The sequence below is a fragment of the Tursiops truncatus genome, chromosome 5 (genome assembly GCF_011762595.2).
Source record: "Tursiops truncatus isolate mTurTru1 chromosome 5, mTurTru1.mat.Y, whole genome shotgun sequence".
Classification (NCBI taxonomy): Eukaryota; Metazoa; Chordata; class Mammalia; order Artiodactyla; family Delphinidae; genus Tursiops; species Tursiops truncatus.
Window position 1 is genome coordinate 31,493,551 of NC_047038.1, and position 26,662 is coordinate 31,520,212.

The window sequence follows — 26,662 nt, forward strand, 5'->3', positions numbered from 1 at the left end:
CCCCCAGCCTTCGTATAGAAACCCAGGCAAAAGCTTTGTGAAAGCAAAGAGTATAGTGTCTTAAGAATATTCCTTAATTAGCCCTTAAGTTCTTTTTGCTCCTTTACACTTCTCCCTAAGATTCAGAATTGCTTTCAGAGGTCCCTAAGTTGATTCTCATATTCTCTACAGAGTATTTATGTCCTATTTCTTGAGTAAAAGTGCTGTAAAGGCAGCAGCCTCTCATCTCCCTCTTTTTTAATATTGAGTCCAGTACCCGGTTCTGTGCAGTTTGTCTGGAGAATTGCTCTTTGATATACCGCCCTCATGTTGGAAGCTGATTTCTTTAATGCATGTATGACATAGTTTCAATTATTTGCTTTTCTGTGTAAAATTCATTTGTTACGGATAACTTTCAAAAGTAATTCCATTAAGCATTTTATCCTTTTTGGGGCTGCATGAACTATTTCCAGGAGAGGAGGGAAGAAAATGCCAGCAAATCTTCTACACCTCTCTTGTCAGTGCCACGTGGTGGAGCTCCTCCTGTCTGCTGACTCAGACCCCGGTGCTGCTGAAGCCCAATGGCAGGGAACCAGGCAGAGTAGTTCACGCCCAGCCGCCACACGTTTTCCCAGTGTTAGCAGGGCCTGGGGACATGGCTCAGGTCATCCTAGATCGCATCAAATGACGATCTTTGAACCGTCTTATTCTGGAACGGTTTCAGACAAAGATCGAGAATACGTTCCTGTTGCTTGTCAAAGAGAAATAAGGAAAGAAAAGTTTGTTTCACCTGGTAATTTAGGAAGGGATTCAGTGTTTGCCAGTGGTGTGCTGTTTCATGTTTAACAACCAGTTTGGGGGGAAGTGGCAGTGACTTTTCATATTTGCCAATTTTCATGGTATAAATAATCCCACCATGGCCAATTTCAAGCTACCAACATAATATTAACAGGTTCTCAAAATTCCTGAAAATTTAGCAGTCGGCTCTGGAGGGCTAGTAGCAGCCAACTCCAATCCAGTGTTGTAAGTAAACAGTAACCTAGGTTGCTCTTGGGCAAGGTTTGTAGATCAGGCATTGGGTATCTGCCTTGAGTTCATCAGCAAGTTTTCCCAAAAAGGATGCAAAATAAAATTCAAAAAGGAAATTTCCTATTCACAATAAATGCTACAAAATAGAGTTTATCTTTGAGTTTATATTCGTGGAAGTATCCTTTTTCACCGGCAGAGAATAGCTATTGTCGTTTTTGCTGCTATACTTTTCCACTGGCTATAGGGCATTTCTCTGTTACAATATATGAATAGAACTGAGTTTTTAAAGGGTCTTTACATTTTGCTTCCTCTTTTTATACCATTGAAACAAACATTTTCAAGGAAAGTTTGCTGTTCTAGTTTGACTTATTTGTGGGCTTTAAGATGAATCGAAATGTAGTAAATTACATAAAACCCTGTTTATGTAGTCTACTTCATTTGTCACTCAGGTTTTATGCCTCCGTTTCAACTCATTTCAAGAATTTGGTTTCAAATCCCAAGCAAAAGCTTTTTTTCCTTGACTCATAAAAGTATATCCTATAAATGGTGATGTCTGCAGCATCATTTTCACTCAAGATAAACTCTAGTGTGTTGGGTTTTGTTTTTTTTCAGACAATATATTCTGGTGTGAGATGGAAAGATGGTTACCCATCAGGGAGTGAGTTAACCATTAACTTGTAATGAATCTGAAAATGTGTATTAGGTGTTTTTAAAAGTAATCTGTGCTGACAAGTGGAAGAAGTTACATATAACCGCTGTGCAACACACCATTTACTCAAAAGGCTCACTGACCTGTAAAAGATAGATATCATTTAGTAATTCCTTTCATGCTATAATATGAAATGTATAGTTTTATACTACTTGTCATATAAATATTTGGTTTTAAACTTACTGACTTGGCCCTCAGTATGGGATATTGGAATCCAATGTTTAATTTCCAGCTCTACCACTAAACTCTTCTGATTTTCAGTTTCTTTATCTGTAAGTTTCCTTTTCCATAAAAGGACCTTTTGTTAATAATAAATATGACTTTTTTTGTTTATTTGTTTTAAGTCAAATTGGAGTATAATAGGGAAAGGTGCATTCTTACCTGTAGATTTTCAAACTGTGAAGCAGAGCTGTCTGTTAGAAATATAATGTGAGTCCACAACTGCAAGTCATACATGTAATTTAAAGTTTTCTCGTAGCCCCATCAGAAAAGTAAAGAGAAACAGGTAAAATCAACTTTAGTCATAACTTTGTTTAACACAGTATAACCAAAATGTTATTTCAACATGTAATCGATGTGAAGAATTACTGAGATATTTTACATTCTTTTTTCCACATTAACTGTGTGAAATCCGGTGTGCGTTTTATACTTAACAGCACGTCTGCATTTGGACTAGCCACATTTCAAGCCCTCAAAAGCCGGTGACCAGTGGCTACCATATCGGACAGCATAGCTCTGTAGAATAGCTTTAATGCATATCTTACAGTGTAAATATCACATTTACACATTCACAGAAAATGATTTGCTTTTCCTAGTAAGCTGTAGCTCTCAATTAGAGTGTTATTGTTAGTAGCTGAACCCCAAATAATTCGCATTTCTTTCTTTGATTTCTGAAAGACTCTTTAGCAAATAGTGTAGAAAAATGAGGGTCCCTCACAGACATAAATGTTACTCTTTTCACTTTTCAAAACACCCAGTTTTAAGCAGAGACTATTTTACACGTATGGTACTTACTAAAATCAGAGACTGCTTGAGGGACAGAATGGGCACATAAGCCCTCTTATCACTGTTCTGTAAATGTTTCACACCTGATCTGAAGACAGAAATCAATTTTATCTAAACTAAAATAAGACACATGCTTTTCCTAGTTACTTTAAGTGTGAAGGATCCCTTTTCAATACGAAAATACCAGGTTTAAGCCTGTTGGCCTTTGCTCCTGCGGAATTTTGTACCATCCGTTTGCAGCCCGAACATGAAAACAACTCATCCACTCTCCTGGGTAGCTGTGGGACTTCCTTGCCCTCTACCCCATGCAGGCTCCCCCCTTCCCCTCTCCCCCAAGGAGATCTGGGGTCATCAAGTTCTCGGACTGGACGTTCTGAGTGCCGTGGGGAAATCTTCCAACCCTCTGAAACTGGATGAGAGATTGATTCTGCTGTGGTGGCAGTAGGAAGACTTTAAACCTTCCCTTTGAATATCTATCCCTGGGCAGTGGGTGGAGAGAGTCTCTTTTAACCAGCCTGTGCTCAGACCAGCACCAGAAAACCTGACCGAGTCTATTCAGGATTGATGGCCGATGAGATTCAGAGGAGAACTTCTGGGGATCCACTCACCCCAAAGCAGTACACTCCCTCTCTGGCTCGAGAGCTCCTGGAGTTGCCTCATTCTGCCCTTTCCCGATGGCCTGTTGTTGTTACACAGCCTTGTCTCTGGGCTACAGAGGAAACTGTCACTTGCTACCTGTGCTCAGTGCTCTCTGGGGTAGACAAAGGCGGCCCCGGCCCTGACTTCTCACCCACCTTCACTGACTTGTTTGCCTTCCATTATTTCCCAGTGACCCCCACAAATACTACTTTCAACATGCTAATTAAACTCCAGCTTATTAATAATAATAAAGTTTTATGATTGAGTGATTGCTAAAGCACTTGTCTCTTAGAATAGGGCAGCAGTTTTTAATCTAGGGTCCATGGGCTACTCCATACCCTGTCCTCCCCTGTGCACACTGAAACCTCCCACCCCCGTCCATTAATGTGTGATTGTGTTTGTATATGAAAACACTTACACGCCGCCTTTCATCAGATCACGATGTCTGTGATCCAGAAAATGCTGCGAACCGTTGGCATCTTGTTCTACCCCATGTCCTTCCGCTGTAAAATCTTACATCTACCTATGCACCCCACAGGACCCCCCAGTCTCCTCTTGCTTAGAATCTAGTGATCCTTCCTTTCACCTATGCTTCACCCCTTTATTCAGCTTCTGAATTAGCCACTGTCTGGCCTCATCTCGTAATGTCTTACCACTAGCACAGTAAATCTCAAACCTGTTTGCTTTGTTCTTTGGTTGGTTTGTTTATCTTGAATGATTCCAGTTCTTTCTCGTAATTTTCAAAGAACAGCCTTTAACATGAAAAATAAACGCAGCACTCAGAGGATTAGGGGTGTGGTGAAGGTGTTGTGAAATCAATCAAATAATAGGATGTTGCAGCTTCACCTAATTATAAGTCATTTTCCCTTTTGCTCTGATCTTTTCTCGGCGTAACCCCAGTCTGTTGAGGTATAGACGCCAGTGACTGAAACGTGTGGGTCCCCTTTAGGCTCCCAGAATGAGTTATTCCCCCTGTTGCCATTCTTTTCAGCAGCTCACAGTGAACAGTTCCTCTGTTTGGGATAGAACAGATCTGTATCGAATCCAGGTTCAAACATTGACAAGCTAACCTATGTGACATTGGGCAGAACTTAACCTTTCTGAGCCTCCGTTTGTTTCCTTAGTTGAAAATGAGGAAATAAATTTGATCACAAGTGTGTAAGTATCATTCGTGGTTCCTAGAATAGTGTAAATACTCCGTGAATGTCCCTTCTCTTGTCTTTCTCACTCAAGCATCCAGGTTTTAACCTACAACTTTGATATATTTCCCTTCTACCATGTTTATTTCTTACAGCATTTAGTGCATTATTAGTGATTAATAAATGGTAAGACAGTTATATGACTCTTTAGGGTCAGGTCATTAAGCCAAAAGCTTCAGGTTAGATAGACCCTTGTAATAAGAGAGTTGCACTTAAATATAAAATAATGATCTTTCTAAAAATTTTCTTAAAAGGCAGATAATTGGCCGAAATCTGATATGTTGGTTGTTAACGTTTTCTTCAAGATAAATCTATTGGAGCCTCAGCCCTGTTTAGTGATTGCCCTTTTCCATTCTTTAAGCCATGACCCTGTAGCTACCTTGGAACTTTCCTTGCACATAGCTCTCCCTGACTTCCCTGACGTTGGGAGGAGGGGAGGGGAAGATGTTTGAATCCTCTCTTATCCCTTCCCCTCTGAGCCGCCACTGCCGTCAACTCTGATGCGTGTGAGTTAACACGCTGTTGACGATGTAGTCCCTGGATTAAAAAGAGCGAAAAGGAGAGGAGGAAAACACAAAACTAAACCTCAGGACTTTATAGTGTAGCCAGAAGAACGATAACACCAGATAAATAACGTTTGTAATGGTACTTCATTTTTATGTGCTGAAGATTAATTGGTGATAACATTTTGCAAACAGAGAAACACTGAGAGAGTGAAGGGGGTGATCTGTGTCTTAACAGATGGCATCAGGTCTTGCAGCATCCTGAGCTGATCAGAGCTGCCCCCCACTTCTTCTCTCTTACTCTCACTGTTGGCTTTAGGAAAGAGTGGTTATGGGGTAGGCCTGACATACCCCTGACACGGGGGGCCCTTGGAAAGCAGGTTTCTCCAGAGGTCATAGAAGAAGAAATCAGAGACTCAAAGCAAGAAACGTTTGATGCTCAGCGTAGGGGCTGCTTGGCAAGGAATGTGAGTGCCCCCCCCAACCCCGTGACAGGCAGCAGGGAAATGGGGATCACCACAGGAAATGAATCCGGCTAACAGCAAGAGAGAGCTGGCAGAGTCTGCAGACAGGAACTCAGCCCGGCCAACCCTTGGGATACCCTGAGCTAAGAAACAGGTCACACCGTGCCAGGATCCTGCCCACCGAAACTGAGGGACAGTACATTGTGCTGTGTTAAGGCCACTGATAAATTTGCGATAATTTTTCAGGCAGCAATAGAAAACACGAGGACCAATCCCTGTTTTTAATTTAAGGGTAGGAATTCTTTCTTGAGCAGAGCCGACTTCTTAGTGTTGAAAGCCTCATTCAGACCTTTAGTCACAAGAAGTAGGTACTGATTGTCTCCACGTTACTGGGACCTATGCTAGACACTGGCGATGAGTTACCAAGACCTGATCTCTATCTAGGAAACAGATGCACAAACAAGTAGTCACAGTGCAGTGTGGTAAATGCATGGTGTCATGTCCTAGGGCTGCAAGCATAGAGCCAGTGATGACTGGTGTACCTGAGGAAGTTGAAGAAGGCTTCTTAGCACCAAAGGGTGCAAATCCTTATTCCCAGCTATTATGTGTCAAGAATTCCTTTCAAGAAAATAATTCACATTGAATGAATGAACACAGGTCTCTGGGGTTCTATATCGAGTTAAAAGAGTTGAAGGAGTGTAAAAAAATTTTAATGTTATTTAAAAGGATGTGGTATATATTACTTTTGATTGTTTGCTTTTCAAATTTCTCTTGATTTACAGATGTATGATACTAGCAAATAGGAAGGAAAAAATGATAACTTAGTACATCATGAAAGCATTCTACCTTTGTAACACATTAATCAATTTCTCTCTGAATTCAGCTGAGCAAAAATAATACTTTTCACCTTATTGGCTTTGGATCATCGACAATCAACAACTATTTCTGTACCATTACTTTCCTACAGGCAGCCGTTTTCAAAGGACTCCCTGAGATAGGGTGTCCACGAGGTCAAAACTACTGTCGTGATAACGGCAGCACATTAGTTGTCTTCTCTGCCATATGTGGGCATTTGCATCATTGGTCCAAGAGCAACAGTGGGTAAAACTATTGGTGCCTTGGCACCAAGAGGTACTAATAGTCACTGAATTCTGCACCACAACACCCTCCCAGGGGAGCAAAAATGCCGGTGTCACTTAGAATATCCTTGAGGAAGCAGTAGAAAATTTTGGAATTTTCTTAAATCTTGACCCCTTGACTGCATAACTGACAGACAAACTGTGGTTCTTTGGACTCTGGTATTTGGCTGATACTTTCTCACAGATGAGTCAGGTGAGTCTCTCTCTTCAGTGAAAACACTTGATAGCATTTGTTGCCGCTGATAAAATCGGAGCTTTCAAGCAAAAACGAGAATTTTAGAAAACTTGTGAACCGCTGCTGTAGGCCTGATAACTTCCCAGATCCTTAAAGCTTTTCTGATGAGACGAGTGATGACGTGAATGAATGTGATTTTTATATTGTGTAACAAAATATGTCAACTCAGTGAAGGCTGTTTTCCAAATGACCCAATGCAAGATGATACATGGGTGAATTCAAAGTGCAAGACAGAGCAATCGATTTTGATGTAAGAGCAGGAAAAATATATTGATAAGCTTTTCGATTCTACATTGCAGCAAGCCTTTCAACTACCACTTGTAGAGTTTTGGTTTAGTATCAAAGAAGAAGAGCCACAGTTATCTGAAAAAATGATTAAAATCATCCTTCCCTTTTCAACAACGTATCTGTGTGAGGTCAGATTTTCTTCCTATGTTTCAACCAAAATAACGTATCAAATTGGAGATTTGAATGTGAAAGCAGATAGGAGAATGCAGTTGTCTTCCTATTAAACCAGTTGCAGAAGGGAGAGGTGGCGGGCAATTCATCTGAAAGAAAGCACAGTTCTAAATTCTAAAATGTACTGTGTCTTAGAGATGAGTGATTTGAACTTTGGGGAGCAGAGTAATTCATTTATTGGCCCTCTTTTCCCTTTCCTCTTCCCTTTATCCATTCCACAGATATTCATTGAGCATATATTATATGCCAGGACTCGATAGATATTTTATTTGCATTGTTCATTAATCCTCACCTTCATCCTGTGAGGTATTAGTCTACCATTTTACATATGGGAAAACCGAGATTCTGAAAAATTAAGTGAGTTACCTAAGCATAGCAGCTAACTGGTATTTGAATGTTTGAACACTCTGCCTCCAGTTTCCACGTACTCAAATATTAAACTGTATTATTACTCATCTCATCCACTTGGCAACCAGAGGATGCTGGCACTGTCTGGTTTTGGTTCCTTGGGATACAAGCTGTGGACTTCAGAGTCTCTAACTTGGGTCCAAATCCTGTCTCTGCCGCTTAACATCCTGTGTGATCTTGTATAAACTGCTTACCCTCTCAGAACCTTGGCTTTCTTCTCTGTGTTAACGTAAACTGTAACACCTAACTTAGGGGTGACTTTAGGTTTCAATGAGGAAACCTGTAGAAATCATCACCTTACAGAGAAGTGGGAACACGGAGGGCGCTTCACACCTTTTCATTTTATCAGCAATTCCATCAGTCTGTTTGGAGTCCCGCTGGTGACATCAGTCTTTTGCAAGAGGCCCGTTGTTCTGCCCAGACCCTTCATTACAGTTGAGCCCCGGGCGGGCCATGCTCAGCCGGCAGGGTGGTTTGGAGCAGCGGTGGAGAGAGGAGCTGAGTAGTGGGCAATGTGGGGCAGGACAGTCAGGGACGTGGGTGCCCAGTTGTGCCAGCACAAGTTCTCTCTCCTCTGATTATTACTTAGCTGTGTCCAATAGGACTCAGCCTTCTCATCTATAAATATAGAGGTGATACCGCCCCACCTCTGTGCATGAGTGCCAGCCAGAGATATAAAGGCATGGCCGTAATGAGGGCACTTACTGGGTGTCCAGTGCATATTAATTCCTTTCCCTACAACATGTTCCTTCCTCTCTTAGGGAAGATATTCCAGGTGTCCGGTAGAGACCATCCCTTTGCCTCCAGAGTTGGGCTCGTGGAATACTTGTCCTTTGCGAACCTTAGAAGTTCTATCAGTTCCTGCTCGGGAAGTCTGCAAAGTCTGGGACCTCATCATTATCTGAAAAGAGCTGCTGCCTCTCAGCCGGTAGTCATCTGAGATTTGACAGCCGCAGCAGATCTGAATCAGGTGTTTAGCTTTGGTGGCTCTTAGGAAAGATTTCCAGTACCAAGTGTTACTTTTGAGTTCTAGCGAATGCAAGAGTCACTGTATCCTTTTTGGGCAAATTCAATCTGCTGCTCTTTGTGGGAAGGCTTGAGAAGCTCAGATTCTCAGAAGAGGACGGGAAGGCACGATACGAAATTACGCGGCTTCTACTTCACGAACACCAGACGTATTAGGAGTTTAGTAAAAAGTAAAATGCCACTATAACGATTTAGGCCAGATGAAATTCCTCATCTCGGTAAGTTGGTGGAGTGTCAGAATTCCCCTGGATTCGGCCATTACCGGGAGGACTGTTGATGAAATGCACAGCCAGTTGGAATGGAACTCAGGACCTTTATGCACAGCCAGATCCTGCACTGTGGGTTTAGTGGAGGTGTGCAGATGTGCACAGCGGGGACTAGCCAGCAGGCCGGCAGGATTCCCCCCCCCCCAGTTACTCCACTTACCAGCAGGCCCACGGCCTTAGCCAGGAGGGAGCTGAACCATGTTTTAGTCCTTCCCAGACCACATCCTCAGAGGCTGACGACATTCACGACAGCGCGAGTTATTGCCAGCGGTGAGTGGGTCGTTTCTGGGAATGCTGCTTTGGGGCTGACTCTCCGGGTCCCTAAGTGGTACCCACTTCGTGTCCGCAGGAGGCGTGGGTCTTCTTGGCCGTGATGCCGAAGAAGTCCTTACGCGCAGGGACCAGCCTGGGTGGCAGCCAAGCTAGCTTCCTTGGAATGTTTTCCAGTCCTGGAGAGAAAGGTGGCTGTTGAGTCTCCAGCTCTAACCACTTCTACTAAGGTGCCTCTTTGTCTGATGTGATTCCTGTGCGGGGTACAGAGACCACACGGGCATTTCATGGATGTCACGTACTGTCAGCGACGGCCCAGATGGTCAACTCGGGGTCCAGGATTTTATGAGCTGGGCTCTTCGGGGAGGCCGCATGGTCTACTGGTAATGAACGTGGCCTCTAGAGCCAGACTTCCTGCATTTGAACCTGGCTCTGCCACTTACTAGCTCTGGGTCCTCAGGAAAGTTACTTACCTTCTCTGTGCCTCAGCCTCCCCTTCTGGAAAAGGAGGATAATGATAGTATCTGCCTCAAAGATACTTATAAAGTGCTTAGTACCTAGGAAGTACTTGGCTAAGTGTTAGTTACCGTAATCATTATGTGCTTCGCGGGTAGGGTGGCCTGATGGTGGTTTTTCCAGTTTGGGAAAAGATTGCAGGATTCCTCCTGAACGGCCACTTATGCGTGCTGAGTGTAGGCAGGAGAGCTGTGTTCTCGAATCCACCCTTGATATCTTCTACCCCTTTTCCAGTACCTGCTCTTTCCATCTTTTTCCTTTGCTCACCTGACTGATCACCTGCCTGAGATGCAGAACTGGAATCAGAAGATGAAGGTCTGTGGCCGGGCTCAGCCACCTGCTGCCGTATGAGCGTAGACAAGTTACCGAACCTCTCTCTGAGCAGGCGTGGAGAATTTGGGACGACTTAAGGCTGCCAGGTGTCTTGTAAAGGTGGATAATTGTGCATGCTGTTTTCCTGAGATGATCAAGGAAAGGACACACGATGGGAGTACCTGGTGGCTCTCCTCTGGAAGCTAAGACTTACCTGACTGTACCTGTGAATGAAAAAGAATCGAAATGATTTTTGCCCTTCCTCCCTCCCTTACAGGGAGCTGTATGCTGGGAAAAGCACCAGAGGGGGAGTCAGGAGACTGGGGTCCCATTAGGTACAGTACTAGGTGCACAGTTCCCAGCACAGAGTAGGAGCCAGAAAGATGGTAATTTCTCTGCTGCTTGGTTCCACTCTCTTAAGTGCGCCTGGGGGTCTCCATTCCCATTTTCTTCCCAGTGGCCCTGTGTTAACTGGAGTTGTGTAGTGAGTAAGGCTGTCTTACTGTAAGTGTTGACAGTAGTCATGGCTTGATCACCCATTCCCTGGTGACCTCTGTTTTTCAGCTTCCTGTCTTAGAAAATAAGGATCTTGGACTAAATGAACTTTCAGTTTCTTACAGCTTTAATGTGATACGAAGGCATATGATGAGATATACACTGTCTCTTCTATCACCTGGTTCCTCTTCTTCATAGCACTTGATGTCGTCTTTTCAGATTTTGCTTGGGGTTTTTGTTTTGCTTTTTATACATTTATTTATTTAGTCTCCAATACTCGCATCCCCATTTTCCAGGCCCCTAGAAAGGAAGCTGTGTGAGAACAGGGACCTTGTCTGTATTGGCCATCCCCACTAGAATAGTGTTTGGAACATTTTAGGTGCTTAATGAATATACACATGTGCCCGCATATATACCTGTAACTAGGCATTATAACGTAGTTACGTAAGTGTGTCTATAGAAGCTAAGTCGTCGATTAGTTATTTCTCTCCTCACACGCTCCCCTCCCCAATATACAGCACATTGTTATTTGGAGATGAGAAGACTAGAATTAAGAATGGTTATGTTGGGAGTTTGGGACTGACATGCACACACTGCTGTATTTAAAAGAGATAACCAACAAGGACCTACTGTAGAGCACAGGGAACTCTGCTCAATATTATGTAACAACCTAAGTGGGAAAAGAATTTGAAAAGCAATAGATACATGTATATGTATAACTGAATCACTTGGCTGTACACCTGAAACCAACACAACACTGTTGATCAACTGTACTCCAATATAAAATAAAAAGTTCAAAAAAAAGAGAAAAAACCCTAAGGTGGGCGATAAAAAATGGTTATATTGTCTGTCGTAAAACTTAACACAAAGTCGCAGTGCGTGGCTTCTCGCCTTGTGTGGGCGTGTGGCATCAGAGGGCAGCGGCTCCTGATGTCAGAGGAAGCCCACTGTTCAGGGCTGAGGACACTTGACTGTGAGGGCGACGTGCCGAGCCTCCGTGGTGTCGGTTGGACCCTTTTGTGTACGTAGCAGAGGTGATCAGCAGGAGGCAAGATATAAACCCTAGAACTGGGCTCGCTCATGTTATTGAGATTTCATATTGCTTTTATTATTTGGCCACAAAAATAGACATAATCCTTGTTGGCTTTAGCACACCTACTAGTACTGCTTCCGCTATCCATCTTGCAAAATATAAGACAAGGCCAGAGCTTAAATGAAAATCCTCAGCTTCTTATCTCCTTCCCACAGGAAAGCAAATCTGTCTTGAAAGCCGTAAAATTAAGAGGAGAGCAAGGATAGCATAATTTAACAAAAATTCATGGCACCGGATTCTGAGCTATATGGCTGGAGGGATAGGTCAGACGTCAAGAAGATGCTGCCTGCTAATGCAGGTCCCTTAAGGTGGTGCTCTGGAAATGAGAAAGGCATGCAAAATAAATACATATTTTTTTTTTTCCCAGAAGATTTCTGCAGTGCTTTTTTAACTACCCCAAGAAAATATCTAAGTAGATTGTTCGGCGATTATGCTTCTTATGAAACTTCTGAAAAATGAAACTCAAAGCAGTTATTCTAAACTATAGTTGAAATATATTCATTTTAGCATTTGGGTGTTGCGATTTTTGCTGTCTTTAAAAGGGTTTATAATAATAATATCGTCACACCCACCCGCCTCCCACTTCCTCTAGCATCCTAAATATTTAAGAAGCATCCCTTTAGCATTCTAAGTATTTAAGAAGCTCATTCTGTGTATTTGACAAACTGCATCACTAACCCTTGAAAAGCATGGAAAGATTTTTTTTTAACCGTTTACACATTTATGTGCATAGATGTCTGTGCAGAAGTGTAGGGAGAAAAGGCATGTGGCTTTGATAATGGTGCTCTATTTAATAAATGCCAAGGGCCATATGAGCTACGCAAGTTCTGCCATTAGAGGGAAGCTGATAATTATAAAATAGGGCAAAGTCTAGTATGGATATTATGTTATTGTCTAAAAAAGTGTGATTTTTTTTCCCCTTGCTTTTTTTTCTTCGTAAGTTTCTTTTGGGCGCAGGTTGTAATGATAGGGTGTAGAGAATTACTATTACTAACTGTAAAGAGAATTAAGTGTTACTAGTATGATTATTCCTAATTTTCCTGAGAGGATGGTTTTTCCTGTTGGAGCCACGTACCGTTTATACCTAATTTGTAAAAAAAAACATGAAATAATCAGAGTACATCATAGGTGCAGCCACCACACACAAGTGTGTTATGGACCCTCAGCCGTTCAGATATGTCCCTACATTTTAAGCAGTTTACACTGTGCAGTTTTCAGGCACTTACATTTTTTTAATATTTGTTTTAAACAGATACTTGTTTCTGGAGAAAGTGATTTCGTGTGCATTTTAGTCTGTATTACAGTAACAGTCTCACTATTTCAAACTGGCTGTGGTGAAGGCCTGTCTGAACTAGTGAATGAGAGAATAGTTACAATTCATTATAGTCTATTCCTCTTAAATTCACAAGTTACTTATTACGGTAGTGTTTCTAAATAGAGATCTTCCCGAGACTGCTTTAACTAGGAGATGAATTTAAAATCAGGAACGTATTTTGCATGTATATAATTGTGTTGAGTTTACTCTCTTGGGGGTGGGTGGGTGGGTAGAGTTCCTTTTAAAACAGTCCCCTGATTAGGTTAAACTGCCTGAATCTTGTTTATATTACTGATTTGCTTTGTAAGCACTTTCTTGGGGGCGGGGTGGGGGGCGGGGTCAACTTTAGCCAAACAAAAGAATTCCAGATTTCAAATTGATGAGGTCCAGATAAATAACCTGAACCTCTAAAACGGGTTACTGTTTTAGAATTCCAAATTAAATAATAAAGTTTACTTTTAAACACATATAAGACATATAAAATATGTTAAAATATAAAGGCTAACAAGTTAGAGTGTTCTGACAAGCCATATTTCACATTACGCAGTTAAGCTCAAGATTGGGAACTTGCTCTTATCAATTAAGACTTCTAGAAACTAAAGAACCTGAAGATGAACTGAGCAGCTCTAAAATATAATGAATGATGGTCATGCTTGATTGACCAAACTATAAAACTATATGGTATAATGTGGTTCTTAAAGATGTACAACTCTAGAATGACGAATTTTATAAACTAAGGTGATACCAATACAGCAGATTTATATATACTGGGTTGTTTTAAAAGTTGCCCTTCAAGTTGACAATATTTATTCATTTATGTATTCTTTGAACAATATTTATTGAGTGCCTTTTTTATGCCGAACATATATAATGAATAAAGAGTTTATAAAACATTCACAACTTTTGCTCCAGTAGCTCTCTGCTGACTTTCACCCGAGGAGATAATCCAAAAGGGGAGTGTACATGTGTACGTTTAGAACTTACGTCATATGGGATAATAGTGACCAACCTAAATCTCCAAAGGGGCCTTGGTTAAATAACTGGTTGTTTCTCGGTGGGATATTCATGTACTTGAGTACCGAACACGAGAAAATCCTGACGATCTAAGTGAGTAGAGCAGACGATTCAGTCGTCCAGGTCTGGAGAGGATTCTCGGGTTGTGCTGGTGCCCAGTGACCGCTGTTGTGTGACTTCTGCGGGGAGAGGAGACAGGAGCTGGGCGTCCGTATTAACGGCTGTCCTTGTGGTTACTTTGCAGTCAAATAAAGTGCCCGTGGTGCAGCCGTCCCACGCAGTCCATCCTCTCACCCCCCTCATCACTTACAGCGACGAGCACTTTTCTCCAGGATCACACCCGTCACACATCCCGTCGGATGTCAGCTCCAAACAAGGTGAGAGCCCTGCCTCCCTCCCCAGGCCGCTTTGGATAAGCAAGGAGCCTCATCTCATCAGTCTGAGTGACCTCACAAGTGCCTCCACACATGTCACTGGGGTCATAATACATTTACATTATTATGGGTCAATACATTATTATGGGTCATAATACATTTGTAGGAGATGAGAGGAATTTATTTGATAGCAATTTCTTTTTTTTTCCATCTTTATTGGAGTATAATTGCTTTACAATGGTGTGTTAGTTTCTGCTTTATAACAAAGTGAATCAGTTATACATATACATATATCCCCATATCTCCTCCCTCTTGCATCTCCCTCCCTCCCACCCTCCCTATCCCACCCCTCCAGGCGGTCACAAAGCACCGAGCTGATCTCCCTGTGCTATGTGGCTGCTTCCCACTAGCTATCTACCTTACGTTTGGTATATGTCCATGCCTCTCTCTCGCTTTGACACAGCTCACCCTTCCCCCTCCCCATATCCTCAAGTCCATTCTCTAGTAGGTCTGTGTCTTTATTCCTGTCTTACCCCTAGGTTCTTCATGACATTCTTTTTTCTTAAATTCCATATATATGTGTTAGCATACGGTATTTGTCTTTCTCTTTCTGACTTACTTGACTCTGTATGACAGACTCTAGGTCTATCCACCTCATTACAAATAGCTCAATTTCGTTTCTTTTTATGGCTGAGTAATATTCCATTGTATATATGTGCCACATCTAATAAGCATACAAGAATTTGTTGTTGGCTTCTTTTCTTTTCAGGATTAAAAAAAAAAAACAGAACAAAAATATTGAAGGGTCATTTCAAAGTGACAGCTCTGATGATCTATGATCACAGTGTAAACCAATATGTTGTGAAAATATATTACAAATTCAGTCCTCAGTGCCCCCTGCCGTATTTGTTTATTTTAGCATGTTTGCATGTTTAGCAGGTTTGATGATAGTGTTAAAAAAAAAAAGGTAGAAAAGGGATAAAGTAGGAGATTGTTTTTTCCTCAAATGTTACCTTTTTGAGCCTTTTGTGATTTCTTTTGGTCTTTATATCCCTGTTGTGTTTTCTCCTCTCTTTGTTGTTTCCCAGCACCAATTTAGATATAAATATAATTAAAATACAAAACCATCTCTGTCTAAAGTCAAAGCAACGTGAGTCTTATTTTGCTTCTCTACATTATTACCAAGTTCTGCTTCTGTATCATTTACAGAGAAACACACATCATAAGCGGTCTGAAAACTCAAGACACCTGTTTTCTAACCTGATGGGTGTGTGTGTGGGTTCGTTGTCAGACACAACGCTCGGGTTCCCCAAGCCTTCTGGTCATGTCAGCTTAGAGCAGACTTTGAGGGGGAGTTTGTTCACAGCATAGCCCTTATTCTTCCCACGTACACACATACTTGGACCTCAACGGGCTCTTTAGACATTCAAAATAAAGGGTCCTGCAAAACCACATGAAGGCAGAGAATGTATATAGGGGTCAAATGTGCCACCTCCAGCACTTCACCCGTGTGTCCAGGCCTATCTTTGATCGATAGTGAACAACAAAATATAGTAAAATAAAAAATAAAAAGTGGAGTTCAGAGGCTGGGTGTTTTTCCCACTGCTGTGAACACTTCTAGGTTAAATATGTATCATGTTCATTTCCCACCTTTATTAAAAAGACGACTGTTTGAGGACTTAGTTACCGTTGGACTTCGCTTGAGTGGAGCCCAGGTACCTTTACTTAGAGAAGGCAGAAATCATCAAGGCCAATGTTTCTGGGTTTGTCTCTGTTTTATTCCTCATTTCCAGTCCTTCCTCTCCTCTATTTCCTTTTGTCAAGGACCTCCAAAGAATAAGAAACATCAGAGACAGGTCTGTGAATATGTAGTGAGAAAGGGAATTAAAATAGGCATCTTAGGAAGAAGGCTGAGTTTGAGAGGGAAGCTCAAGAATATGACCTTGGCCGTGGCCAAGGGGGACCATATGACGAATATGACCTTGGCCATGGCCAAGGGGGACCATATGACCAATGTGACCTTGGCCGTGGCCAAGGGGGACCATATGACCAATGTGACCTTGGCCGTGGCCAAGGGGGACCATATGATGAATATGACCTTGGCCTCTGAGGACCATAAAGATGCGGGTGACAGTTAAAGATAGATATAAAAGCCCCGAACAAGCTATTAGCAAAAATAATCCAACAGCATGTTTTATTTAGTTTTAAACCGTTTATTTACTTAACAATTACATAGTACTTACTATACCCCAGTCCCTGTTCTGAGCACTTTGAAACGGACTTGTTTAAAAAAATAACATTATAAAAATTTTTAAAAAATTTTAAACACATGGTGGTTCAGAAGTTGTTCTTTCAGGAATTCTAGGAGAGTTCAATTTTTTGTTTTGTTTTGTTTTATAAAAATATTTATTTATTTATTTATTTAGGCTGCGCCAGGCTTTAGTTGCGGGATGCATGCGGGATCTAGTTCCCCAACCAGGGATGGAACCTGGGCCCCCTGCATTGGCAGCGCGGAGTCTTACCCACTGGACCACCAGGGAAGTCCCTAGGAGAGTTCAGTTTTTTGAAACAGACAATTTTCTGACTAGCTACCAATTACACTTTCTCTTCTGTTTCCATATCTTACGGCTACCCTACCTTGCTAATTGTACTTTATTATCATTACTCCTCAAACTTTTTTTTTTAAACAAACTTTTTAGAACTAGAGAAGGGACTAGTGGGCATGAACAGAAATTGTCTGCTTGCAGTTTCTTTGAAGTATTTTGTCCTAAAAATTCGTGTGATTTTTGCATTCTACTCCATACACAGTCTACATTTGTTTTAATATAAAAATCCTGTTTTTAATTACTTTTTTTGTCCTGGACTTCATGTACCTCATCACCGTGTAGTTAGGGGGATATAAAACCTTGGTTTAAAAAGAACTAATTTTTTAAAAAGTACTAATTTACATGATTTTGAGTTCATATCATTATATTTGGGTACCTTGATCACCAAAAAATAAGTATAAGGGAAAAAAAAGTCTAAGGCTTACTGGATCTCTTGCATTTACTCTCTTTTCTCTCCTTCTGCCTGCCTTTTGGTATATCACATACAGCTGGTTATAACATGGTGGTGCTGAGTTGCTGATTTCAAAGTTCCTTGGGAAGCTGGTTAGCTTTATCCCCCCCCAAATCCAAAAAAAAGAATATCGTGTTCATACTCTAACCCTAGATGGAATTATCCGATAAATATAAACTGCTTGTCAGCAGAACCCATTCTCATTTGTAGGAAAATAACTTGAGGTTAATTTCCTATTAGGAAGCATATTAGGTTTTACGTTTCCCTCAGTATGTGTTTTGGGATAGGGTGCGGGGTGCAGGTGTGTAGGTGTAGTTAGTTGTAGGAAAAGCAAGGGAAGCTAATACCCCTCATTTTGTTCCACTCATTGTGTCTGATAAAAATGTTGAAAGAGCTTTTAAGAAATACTGGGTTTATGTACCTGTTTATATGTTTTGTATCCTTATAAATAACAACAGACACTCAACATAGTGCTTATACTATATACCAAGCACTTCTCAGTATTACATACGAATGCATGTATTCCTCACAGCAACACTTATTTCATTTTCATTCTGATTTTACAGAATAATAATTAAATAACTTCCTCAAGACCAGATAGCTAGTGAGTGGCAGAATGACTGTATCCATGCAGTCTGACACCAGAATCATTTTGGCTGTGTTTATAAAAGTTATTTATAAAAGTTTAAAAATTTTTTAAGGATATACTGCATAGAGCCTCCAGAGTATAGTTAAGTGTTCAATAAATACTCATTAAATGAATGACGTGAAATGTGTCTAAGGTAGCACAGGAGTTGGTAGAGAGGCGCACACTTCTCGGAATCTTTGGAAACGGGATCTTAAAGCAACAATAAGCTATTTAGAAAACACAGATCCACTTTCTTCTACTCATGTAATGACCTAAGCCACATCATGTACGTACGTGCAAAACGGTTATAGTACTGACCCAGCATGGGGAATGGGTCCATTTATTTCACCTGTTCATTTGTTTAGTCGCTCAGACGTATATTCAGAGCCTTGTCCGGAGACAGCCATAGTTTGATGCACAGATGGGGAAGACACGGTCTCTTTTTTTCCAAGCAGCGTACGAGGCTCAGGCAGGAAATCATTTGTACAACCTCACTATAAAGCCAAGTGAAGACTATCTTAAGTACCATGTTAAAAGTACAAATGAAATGTTGTAAATTCAAAGAAGAAAGATTTCTCAGAGCAATAAGAGTTAGAGAATATTCCATGAGAGAGAGGTATCTGAAATATGAGTAGACTTTTAATAGGAAGAGTCAAATTAAATACCCAGCGTAGGAACTAGCATGTAGCAGGTGCTAAGTAAATGGTAGTTCCCGCCTTTCTTCTTAAGCAGTGAAACCAAATGCAGCTAGTTTGTATTTTTTGTTCTGTCAGATTACTCCCACACAGAATCACTGGTTCACCCTTCTCAGTGTACTCAGAACATGGACTAGAGTGGAGAGCAAGCTTTCAAGCTTGTCTGCTTAGAGACATGAGATTGAAAGCAGGCTACTTCTCTGCATCCCAGAGATAAGATCCCAGGACAAATCGCATTTTTTAGGTACCTGAACCGTCACTTCACCTCTCCAACAAAGGGATTAAAGGAGACAATTAAGACAATTCCATCTCTAATTACGATTTTCAAGTTCAAATTTCCGCAAAGTTTTCCAAGTTCTTCTGAGTTGGCCTGGTTTTTCTTTTCAAAACGGAGCAGCCCTCCTGCAGAACCTGAGGCTTGGAGAGGTATCAGAGTGTCAGAGTGAGGGAGGCAGCGAGTTGGAGAAACTTCCCTGTGATTCTGATACGTCAAGAATCACCACTGTAGGCACCCCTGCTGCCCCTACCTCCCCAGACCCAAGAAAAAAAATCCCAGAGTATGAAATTTGGGGTCTACTGTGACCAAAAGAAGCAGTATTTCTCGCTTTAAAAAAAAGGGAGATTTGATGGTAACTCTGCTAAGGTGAACTTCCAGCTTCCAAAAACCAGCTGCCAGTGGTTCTGCTTCAGTGGGAGAGAGTGGATCCGCAGAATGCCCTGGGTCCCATTGTACATAATGCTTCTGGTGAATTGATGATATAAAGGAATTAAAAGAATACTCATTAAATTTGAAAGTGATAAGAGATCAAAAAAGGAGATTTTAGACTATTCTTTTAAAAACAGTAAAACCTCAGATGATCTCCTGTAAACTCTCTGTTAAGAGAAAGATTAAAGACCTTTCTCTGAGAGTTGAGAAAGAGTGTGTCCTAACTTCAAAGTCAAATTAACATCCACTTTGAAGGCGACACTTCTTAAGCCATTCCCATATGCTCAAGGCCTTCAGTATCTTTTAAGATCCAAATGAAATTCATAAACATTTTAAATAGTAAAAAAAAGCAGCATACTTAAAGGGCATCTTCTGTATACTCACCTAATTTGCATACCGGCTAATATAATTACAGCCACTGAATGCATATGCTGGGTGTTAAACCTGGGAATGTGTCTTTGCACATGGTAATGGCCTTTTAAAGCCAGATTAGCTATGTAAAGAAACTCATGTGGCTCTTTTCTGTTCTGAAGCACTTTCCCCCAAATCTAAATCTAAGTTTTTATTTTGCATTTTTATGTGTGCGTCTTAGCCCTTCTTTTCTGTACCCAAGGTAAGATATAAACAAAGAGGTGTCATCTGGGACTAGGATTAGGTACAATCTACAGGTGTTTGGGTTTTTTTTAAATTTTTTTTTTATTGCGGTATGCGGGCGTCTCACTGTTGTGGCCTCTCCCGTTGCGGAGCACAGGCTCCGGACGCGCAGGCTCAGCGGCCATGGCTCACGGGCCCAGCCGCTCCGCGGCATGTGGGATCTTCCCGGACCGGGGCACGAACCCGTGTCCCCTGCACCGGTAGGCGGACTCTCAACCGCTGCGCCACCAGGGAAGCCGCTTCAGGTGGTTTTTACAGTTATAGGGCAGTGTGCTCCAGGGAGTGTGAGCTCAAGAAACAATTTGGTGGCACTCTCATTTTCTGTGGAATACAACTAATCCAGAACAGCTTGACCTTGGAGCCCAGAGGACTCAACTTGATGAAGAGCTTAGCTGGAGCTGAAGTGGCAGAGACCAAATGAATCATATCAAGTACGACCATTATGGGGCTGAAGATGATTTCTAATTAATCTTTGATCCTCTGAGGTATCACATTTCCCAAATCTATGTGTCCATAAGGGAGCCAGTGAAAATCTGAAAGTAGCAATTTGCCTAATCCTTGAACACCATGGCAGGCCTTCTACTTATGAAGGGCTGTCATTTTCCATTCTACACAAAAACAATTGTCTACCATTCTCCTGACCAAAGTGATACTATAATGAGGGCAAACTAAATAATTTTAAAGTCTTATTTTGATGCCTGTTTTACTAGCAGCATATTTACTCTTTCAGGAGCTCCTCAAGATGTACTCCCTTAATGCCTGTTTTCTCAGATGCTGAAATCTTGAGAAAAGTTAACAAACTGACTTCTGTTAAATGGATCTGAAAAATAAATACTGTTTCATTCGAGAGCTTAAGTATTAATGACATCACGCATTTGCTTGCCTTTCTATTTCTCTTAAAGTCGAATGTCCTATGAATCTGAAAACTCTACCTCTCTGTTGTTCTTTTTAATAGGCATGTCCAGACATCCTCCAGCTCCCGAGATCCCTACCTTCTATCCCCTGTCTCCGGGTGGTGTTGGACAGATTACCCCACCTCTTGGCTGGTAAGATCCTTCCTGCAACATTTAGCCAGGCGTTTGAACACGTGTTCTTCTACTTCCCATTCATGGAAATTAGCTTTATGAATGATAACACTGGAGTTGAAGAAACTTCACATCAACAAGCAAGGTGCTAACTTTATTTCATTTTAATTTAAAAGATTAAAAAACATACAGACTTTGAAATGGATTGAATTCGTTTGCTAATATGTGTAGAAAATGGCTGTGTAGCATTTGCTTTGAAGCTTATAGTTTTATGGATTCAATTTGTGGCTTTGGGCATTTGCTATGCCTGTACAAAGTGTTCAGCGTGGATTTTTCTTTTCTAGTTCTTTATGAACAACTTATATTTTTGAAACATAACCTTAGATGTATTGAATATCGATCTTTGCTTATAAATGGGCAAGTGAGATAAATGACAGATAACTAGGGAGAAATGCAAGTGCAAAAGCATCTTTTGAATTTTAATAAAATAAGCACCAGTTTGAGTTCAGAGGCATGAAAAACTGATGTTTGGACTTCTCTTTTCAGAATCCAAATGCTCTCTATTTTGTTATTTCTGAAAAATCCGTAACATTCCTTTCAAATTTTTTTAATTGTAAAGGTAAAGGAAAAGAAATGTATTTAGGGAAGAAAGAATCACTGCATGTGATGTAGCCTATTTTTGTCATTTTATTGTTAGCGTGAGGCTTTCCCTGTTCCCACTTCCCTTCCTCTCCTCTCCCCACCGCTCACTCCATGGACAGAGCGCGGCAACTTCAGCAGATATTTTCTCTCCTTTCTTCATCTGGCTCTCAGTCCCCACAGCTCCCACGTCAAGGCCCCAGTTTCCCTACCTTGACATCCTTAGATTATCTCTTCTTCATAAGGAGGCTCATCCTGCCATGGAAATTCCCGCTTTCTCTCTTCTCTTTGCATTAAATCTCTCAGTCAATAACTTTGTCTGAATTTAATTGATTATGCAGATATTTTCAAAGCTCCATCAATTATTCTCTCTGAACTTAGCTACTCAGGGGCAATAATCCTGGGCCGAGTTGCATCAGTGGCATCTGGAAATAAAGACCGTGTAAATGCAAAGACCGTGTAAATGCAAAGTGTGAGATGTAGGAAAGCAGAGGGAGAGATGGAATTCTCAGGAAAATAACTCCGATGAATCGATCTTTTATTTCTTCCCTGTAGCATGGATATATAAGGGGGGGGGGGAAGTGCAGTGTTTTAAAAACTGTTCATTTTTATATAAATATAAACTTTTATTTCCTTCTTTTTTCCCTTCCCTGAAATGCTCAAAGATTCTGATAAAGAATCTACTAACCTAAAAGGAGTATCTCACCGTTCTCAGGTTCTGTTATATTCAGTGAAAACATTGTTTACCTGTTGTTCAGAGCATTCGTGGGGATGGGAGAGGGGAAGGGATAGACGACAGGTCGTTCACGGACTGCGGTGGGAGATTTCCTTCAAGGCAGACGATGCTTTGGTTGGGCGGAGGGTGTCCAGGAAGGGAAGGAGCCGGGTGACTGAAGCAATGCCCTGGTAACACTCCCCCCAAATTCTGGTTGAGTTCCTCCCCTCCTGAAACTCTTACTTCTGGTTGGTAAGTCATGCTTTGTCATTGATGGGTTCCTTTCTTCTGTGACCTCAGGCAAGGTCAGCCTGTATATCCCGTCACGGGAGGCTTCAGGCAACCCTACCCATCCTCCCTGTCAGTCGACACTTCCATGTCCAGGTAGGTGGAGGTGGAACCGGGCGCTCCAGGACAGGCTGCCCTTCCTGCGCTTGCAGCTCGCGCGCCTCTGCTTGCCTCTCGGTCCTGGCCGGGCGGGTGCACGGCTCGGCCCGCGCGTCTGTCTGCGCAGGGTGCCTGGCTCCCACACTAGGCGTCCCGGAGGGTCCTCCCCCAGCAGCGCCAGCCACGCCCACCAGGGGGATGGACTCGGCCGCCCCGGGAACCCGCGTCTCCCTCCAGAAGACTTCGCTGCCACCTGACTGTGGGACGGGAAACGTCCCCAGAGGGGACATTATCAGAAGAGCTTGTTCGATTCAAAATATGATGGGGGTGGGGTCGGGGGGGAGAATAGAGACTGGTTTGATCTGAGTTTTCTAATTTGCTCTCTATGAGGAAAGTTGTATCAGTTTCACGTGCCAGTGTTTGAAAACGCCCAGTCTAGAGCCTTCGGGACCAAGGCCGTCGGAAGAGAAGGGACGGTGCTCACAGGCTGTCAGGCCATACGGGGCTGCGTGTCCTAGTGTGTGAATCAGGCCCCGTGTGGACACGTTGGTGCAAGCGAAGCTCTGTGAGGTCTGCTGTGCCACACCGCTGTGTGTAATGCTTTTGCCTCTGGAAAGGATGGCTTCTGTGCCCTGTGCTTTGACGTACACACACATTTGTGGTGTGTCATCTGCGTGTTCAATGTGGCTTTTTCAAGGGAGCTAGCATTAACATGCTAGAAGTCAAACTGTCGGGTTAGCAACTGGTTGTGAATCTTTACTTTTTTACATCGGTATGAAATTCGCAGTTTTCTGTGGCGAATTTCAGCTTTTTAAGAAACGTTATTTTTTCAGTAGGTTGTAAATCTAGCTGATTGCGAGAGGATGAAATTATTATCCTTCCCCCCAAATCTCTCTGTACCCTTTTTTTAACATTGTAAGAATTGTGTGACGACGGGATTTTCTCACGGGCAAATGACCAGCATCATGTATTTTTGCAAATGGTACAGTTAGCAGAGCATGATGATTTGATCAAATGTTTGTATTTTTCCCATGCCTCCTTAATTTTTAAAAATTTGTTTCTGAAATATTACATATCCAAGCAGAGTCCCTTCTTTCCTTCCCAGAAGAAGGAATTAACTGTACAGGCGGCGATGAAAAGACCTGAGAAAGTTGTTTTTGTTGAATTAAATTGTTGACTTTAAAAGAGCTTGAAAAACAAAAATTTCTAAAGCGTATCCAAACTTATCCAAAGAGCTTGTTGAAAGTACTGTCTTCATTTGTTTTATTTTTCTTGCATGGCAGTTTCCCTCCTTTGTGTTGGATGGTAGTTGGATATTTTAAGATTTGTTTAATGCTCTACAAGTATACTGTGGGAAAAAGCCTTCATTTTAGCATACGTAGTTTTTACCTTGAAGCAGAACTGTATCCTTCCCTTTAATTAAATCCTTCCCCTTAATTTTGTTATCGGTTTTCCATTAGTCCGGATCTCTCAAACACTACTTTCTTTATGTGTAGAAAATTATTTGGGGTGACGTTGATGGTGACCTTATTAAATTGGGGACTGAACAAATCTTCCTGTCCCCTGTCTTCTCAATTGTTCTCTCCTAGTATTAGGAAAAAAGCCAACAGGAGAAGAAGACTCTTAATGTGAAGGTTTGCTTAGGAATGTAGACAGAGAGTTTAAAATGTGATGTCTTTCGATTTTTTAATCATTTAAAAAGCTAAATCTTAATATAGTGTTATATTTCCAGTAATTGTTCTTGAAATTCTTCTCTGAAAACTGCTTTGCAAGAAAAGTGACTCACTTTTTTTTTTTTTTTTTTAAATCCTATGGCCTAGAGCCCTCCCAGGAGAAATGCCAGATTGTACCATTAGCTTGAAAAAAAATCTGTGAGGTGGCACGTAATTATAAATATTTTCCACCTGAATACAGAAAAGAAAGAAATTAATCATCAGCCTGCTCTAACTTAGAGTTAATACTTCTGCGTGTGAAGGTGTGTTTTCACTGTCAGCCAATAGCAGTCAGTGGGTTGTTTGGAAATTCTGTCTAGCTTTCGCTACAGCGGTACATTTTGTTTTCTTGTCTTTCCTTCTTTTAGGTTTTCTCATCATATGATTCCTGGTCCTCCTGGTCCCCACACAACTGGCATCCCACATCCAGCTATCGTAACGCCTCAGGTCAAACAGGAACACCCGCACACTGACAGCGACCTAATGCACGTGTAAGTGTGCCCCTGTCTTCACCCGCGAGTGCCTTATGGTACTAAGGACTTAAACCACACAGTCTCTTCTCTTTCGCTGTTGTTGAATCTGCCCCCTGTCTGTTATTACGGAAATCAGTGTAGCCCCGCCTCAGAAGCTCTGTCCTCAAAAGCAGCTTGATTCTCACTGCTCTGGTTCTGGGTCTGAGATTGAAGAGGAGCACAGACCTCAAAAGATCGAGGGAAACTCACCAAAGGGGGATGATCTTCAGAGCATAGCGACTGAGTAACTTGAGCGGTTTAGCCATTTACTACAAGGCTTTAATTGGGTTCCGATTCTTGAGGAGCACGGGAGCGAAGTAGATTGGAGGGTTCAGTGCATTTCCTTCTAGAAAGGCAGTCACCCTGCATCAAGGCTTCAAGAGCACAGAATTCAAGGGAAAGGGGCAAACCAAGCCCAGGATTTCCTGTCGGGCCAGGGTCATCCCAGGCTCTTACAGCAGGGCTAGATTGTCCGAAGAGATTAGTAATTGAGTTTCTTAATCTAGGGTTTGTACTGGGATGGGAGGATGGATGGGGTGGCAGGGAGCACGTGATCGTCCATAAAACCCCTGCAAATACAGGCAAAACCAGCGTGCGTGTGTTTGCGGGAGAGAGTCTAAGGTTTCATTAGCTTCTCAGAGGGGCCGTTGACCCCCAAAAAGTTAAGAACCTCAGTTCTGGAGGAGGACTGACCCCCCGCACTCTATGTTCAGCTTTTCCCGAGGTGACCAAGGAGCATCTAAAAGCTTAGATGGAACATCTTCACAAGCCCATTTCCATGTTGTGTTCACCCCTTCTATAGCTATAGGTAAACTTCCTCATCCACAAGGAGTTGATGAGGTGCTCTTCTCAGTTGCTGGTGTTCTGGGGGCTTACAGAGAGCCCAGAGGGTGGTACCAGCCTGAGCTGGACTCGTGGCATAAGCAGATGCTCTGCTTCTCTCCTGCCATGTCTTCCTTACTGGGCTCACTTCTTCCCCACCCCCGCCCTTTAGGAAGCCTCAGCATGAACAGAGGAAGGAGCAGGAGCCCAAGAGACCTCACATCAAGAAGCCTCTGAATGCCTTTATGTTATACATGAAAGAAATGAGAGCGAATGTCGTAGCGGAGTGCACCCTGAAGGAAAGTGCCGCTATCAACCAGATTCTAGGCAGAAGGGTAAGTAGTGGGATGGTCTGCAGATGTTCACGGTAACCACGGAACCTCTTCAGTAACATCTGCCCGAATGCACTTACATGCCAGGTAGTCATAGAATCATTGTATAGTCACCAGCCACCGCCATTCGGGGAGTAACAGAGAGAGCACGACAGCCTTTAGGAGGAGTAAATGATACAATGCCTTGTAAGCAACTGAGATGGTACCTGGCGCATAGAAAACTTCCTGAAAATGATAACTGTTTGTCCTATTATCATTCTTTAAACAAATATATCTTGAGTGTCTTTTAGGTACCAGGCACTGTGGTAGGCATTAGATAATTATTGCTG

General features: G+C 42.1%; 1 protein-coding gene across 4 annotated transcripts in view; it reads left to right on the forward strand.

Annotated features, from left to right (window-relative positions):
* Positions 1-26,662, forward strand: part of LEF1 (lymphoid enhancer binding factor 1) — a 119,241-nt gene that overhangs the window by 64,459 nt on the left and 28,120 nt on the right. For 2 of the 4 annotated variants that reach the window (XM_033856789.2, XM_019927787.3), the window contains exons 4-8: positions 14,320-14,452; positions 21,145-21,235; positions 22,869-22,952; positions 25,036-25,158; positions 26,174-26,336. In XM_033856789.2, coding sequence (XP_033712680.1) covers positions 14,320-14,452; positions 21,145-21,235; positions 22,869-22,952; positions 25,036-25,158; positions 26,174-26,336 — 594 coding nt within the window. The remainder of the gene's footprint in view (positions 1-14,319; positions 14,453-21,144; positions 21,236-22,868; positions 22,953-25,035; positions 25,159-26,173; positions 26,337-26,662) is intronic. The other 2 variants (XM_033856792.2, XM_033856790.2) reach the window with 1 other exon arrangement.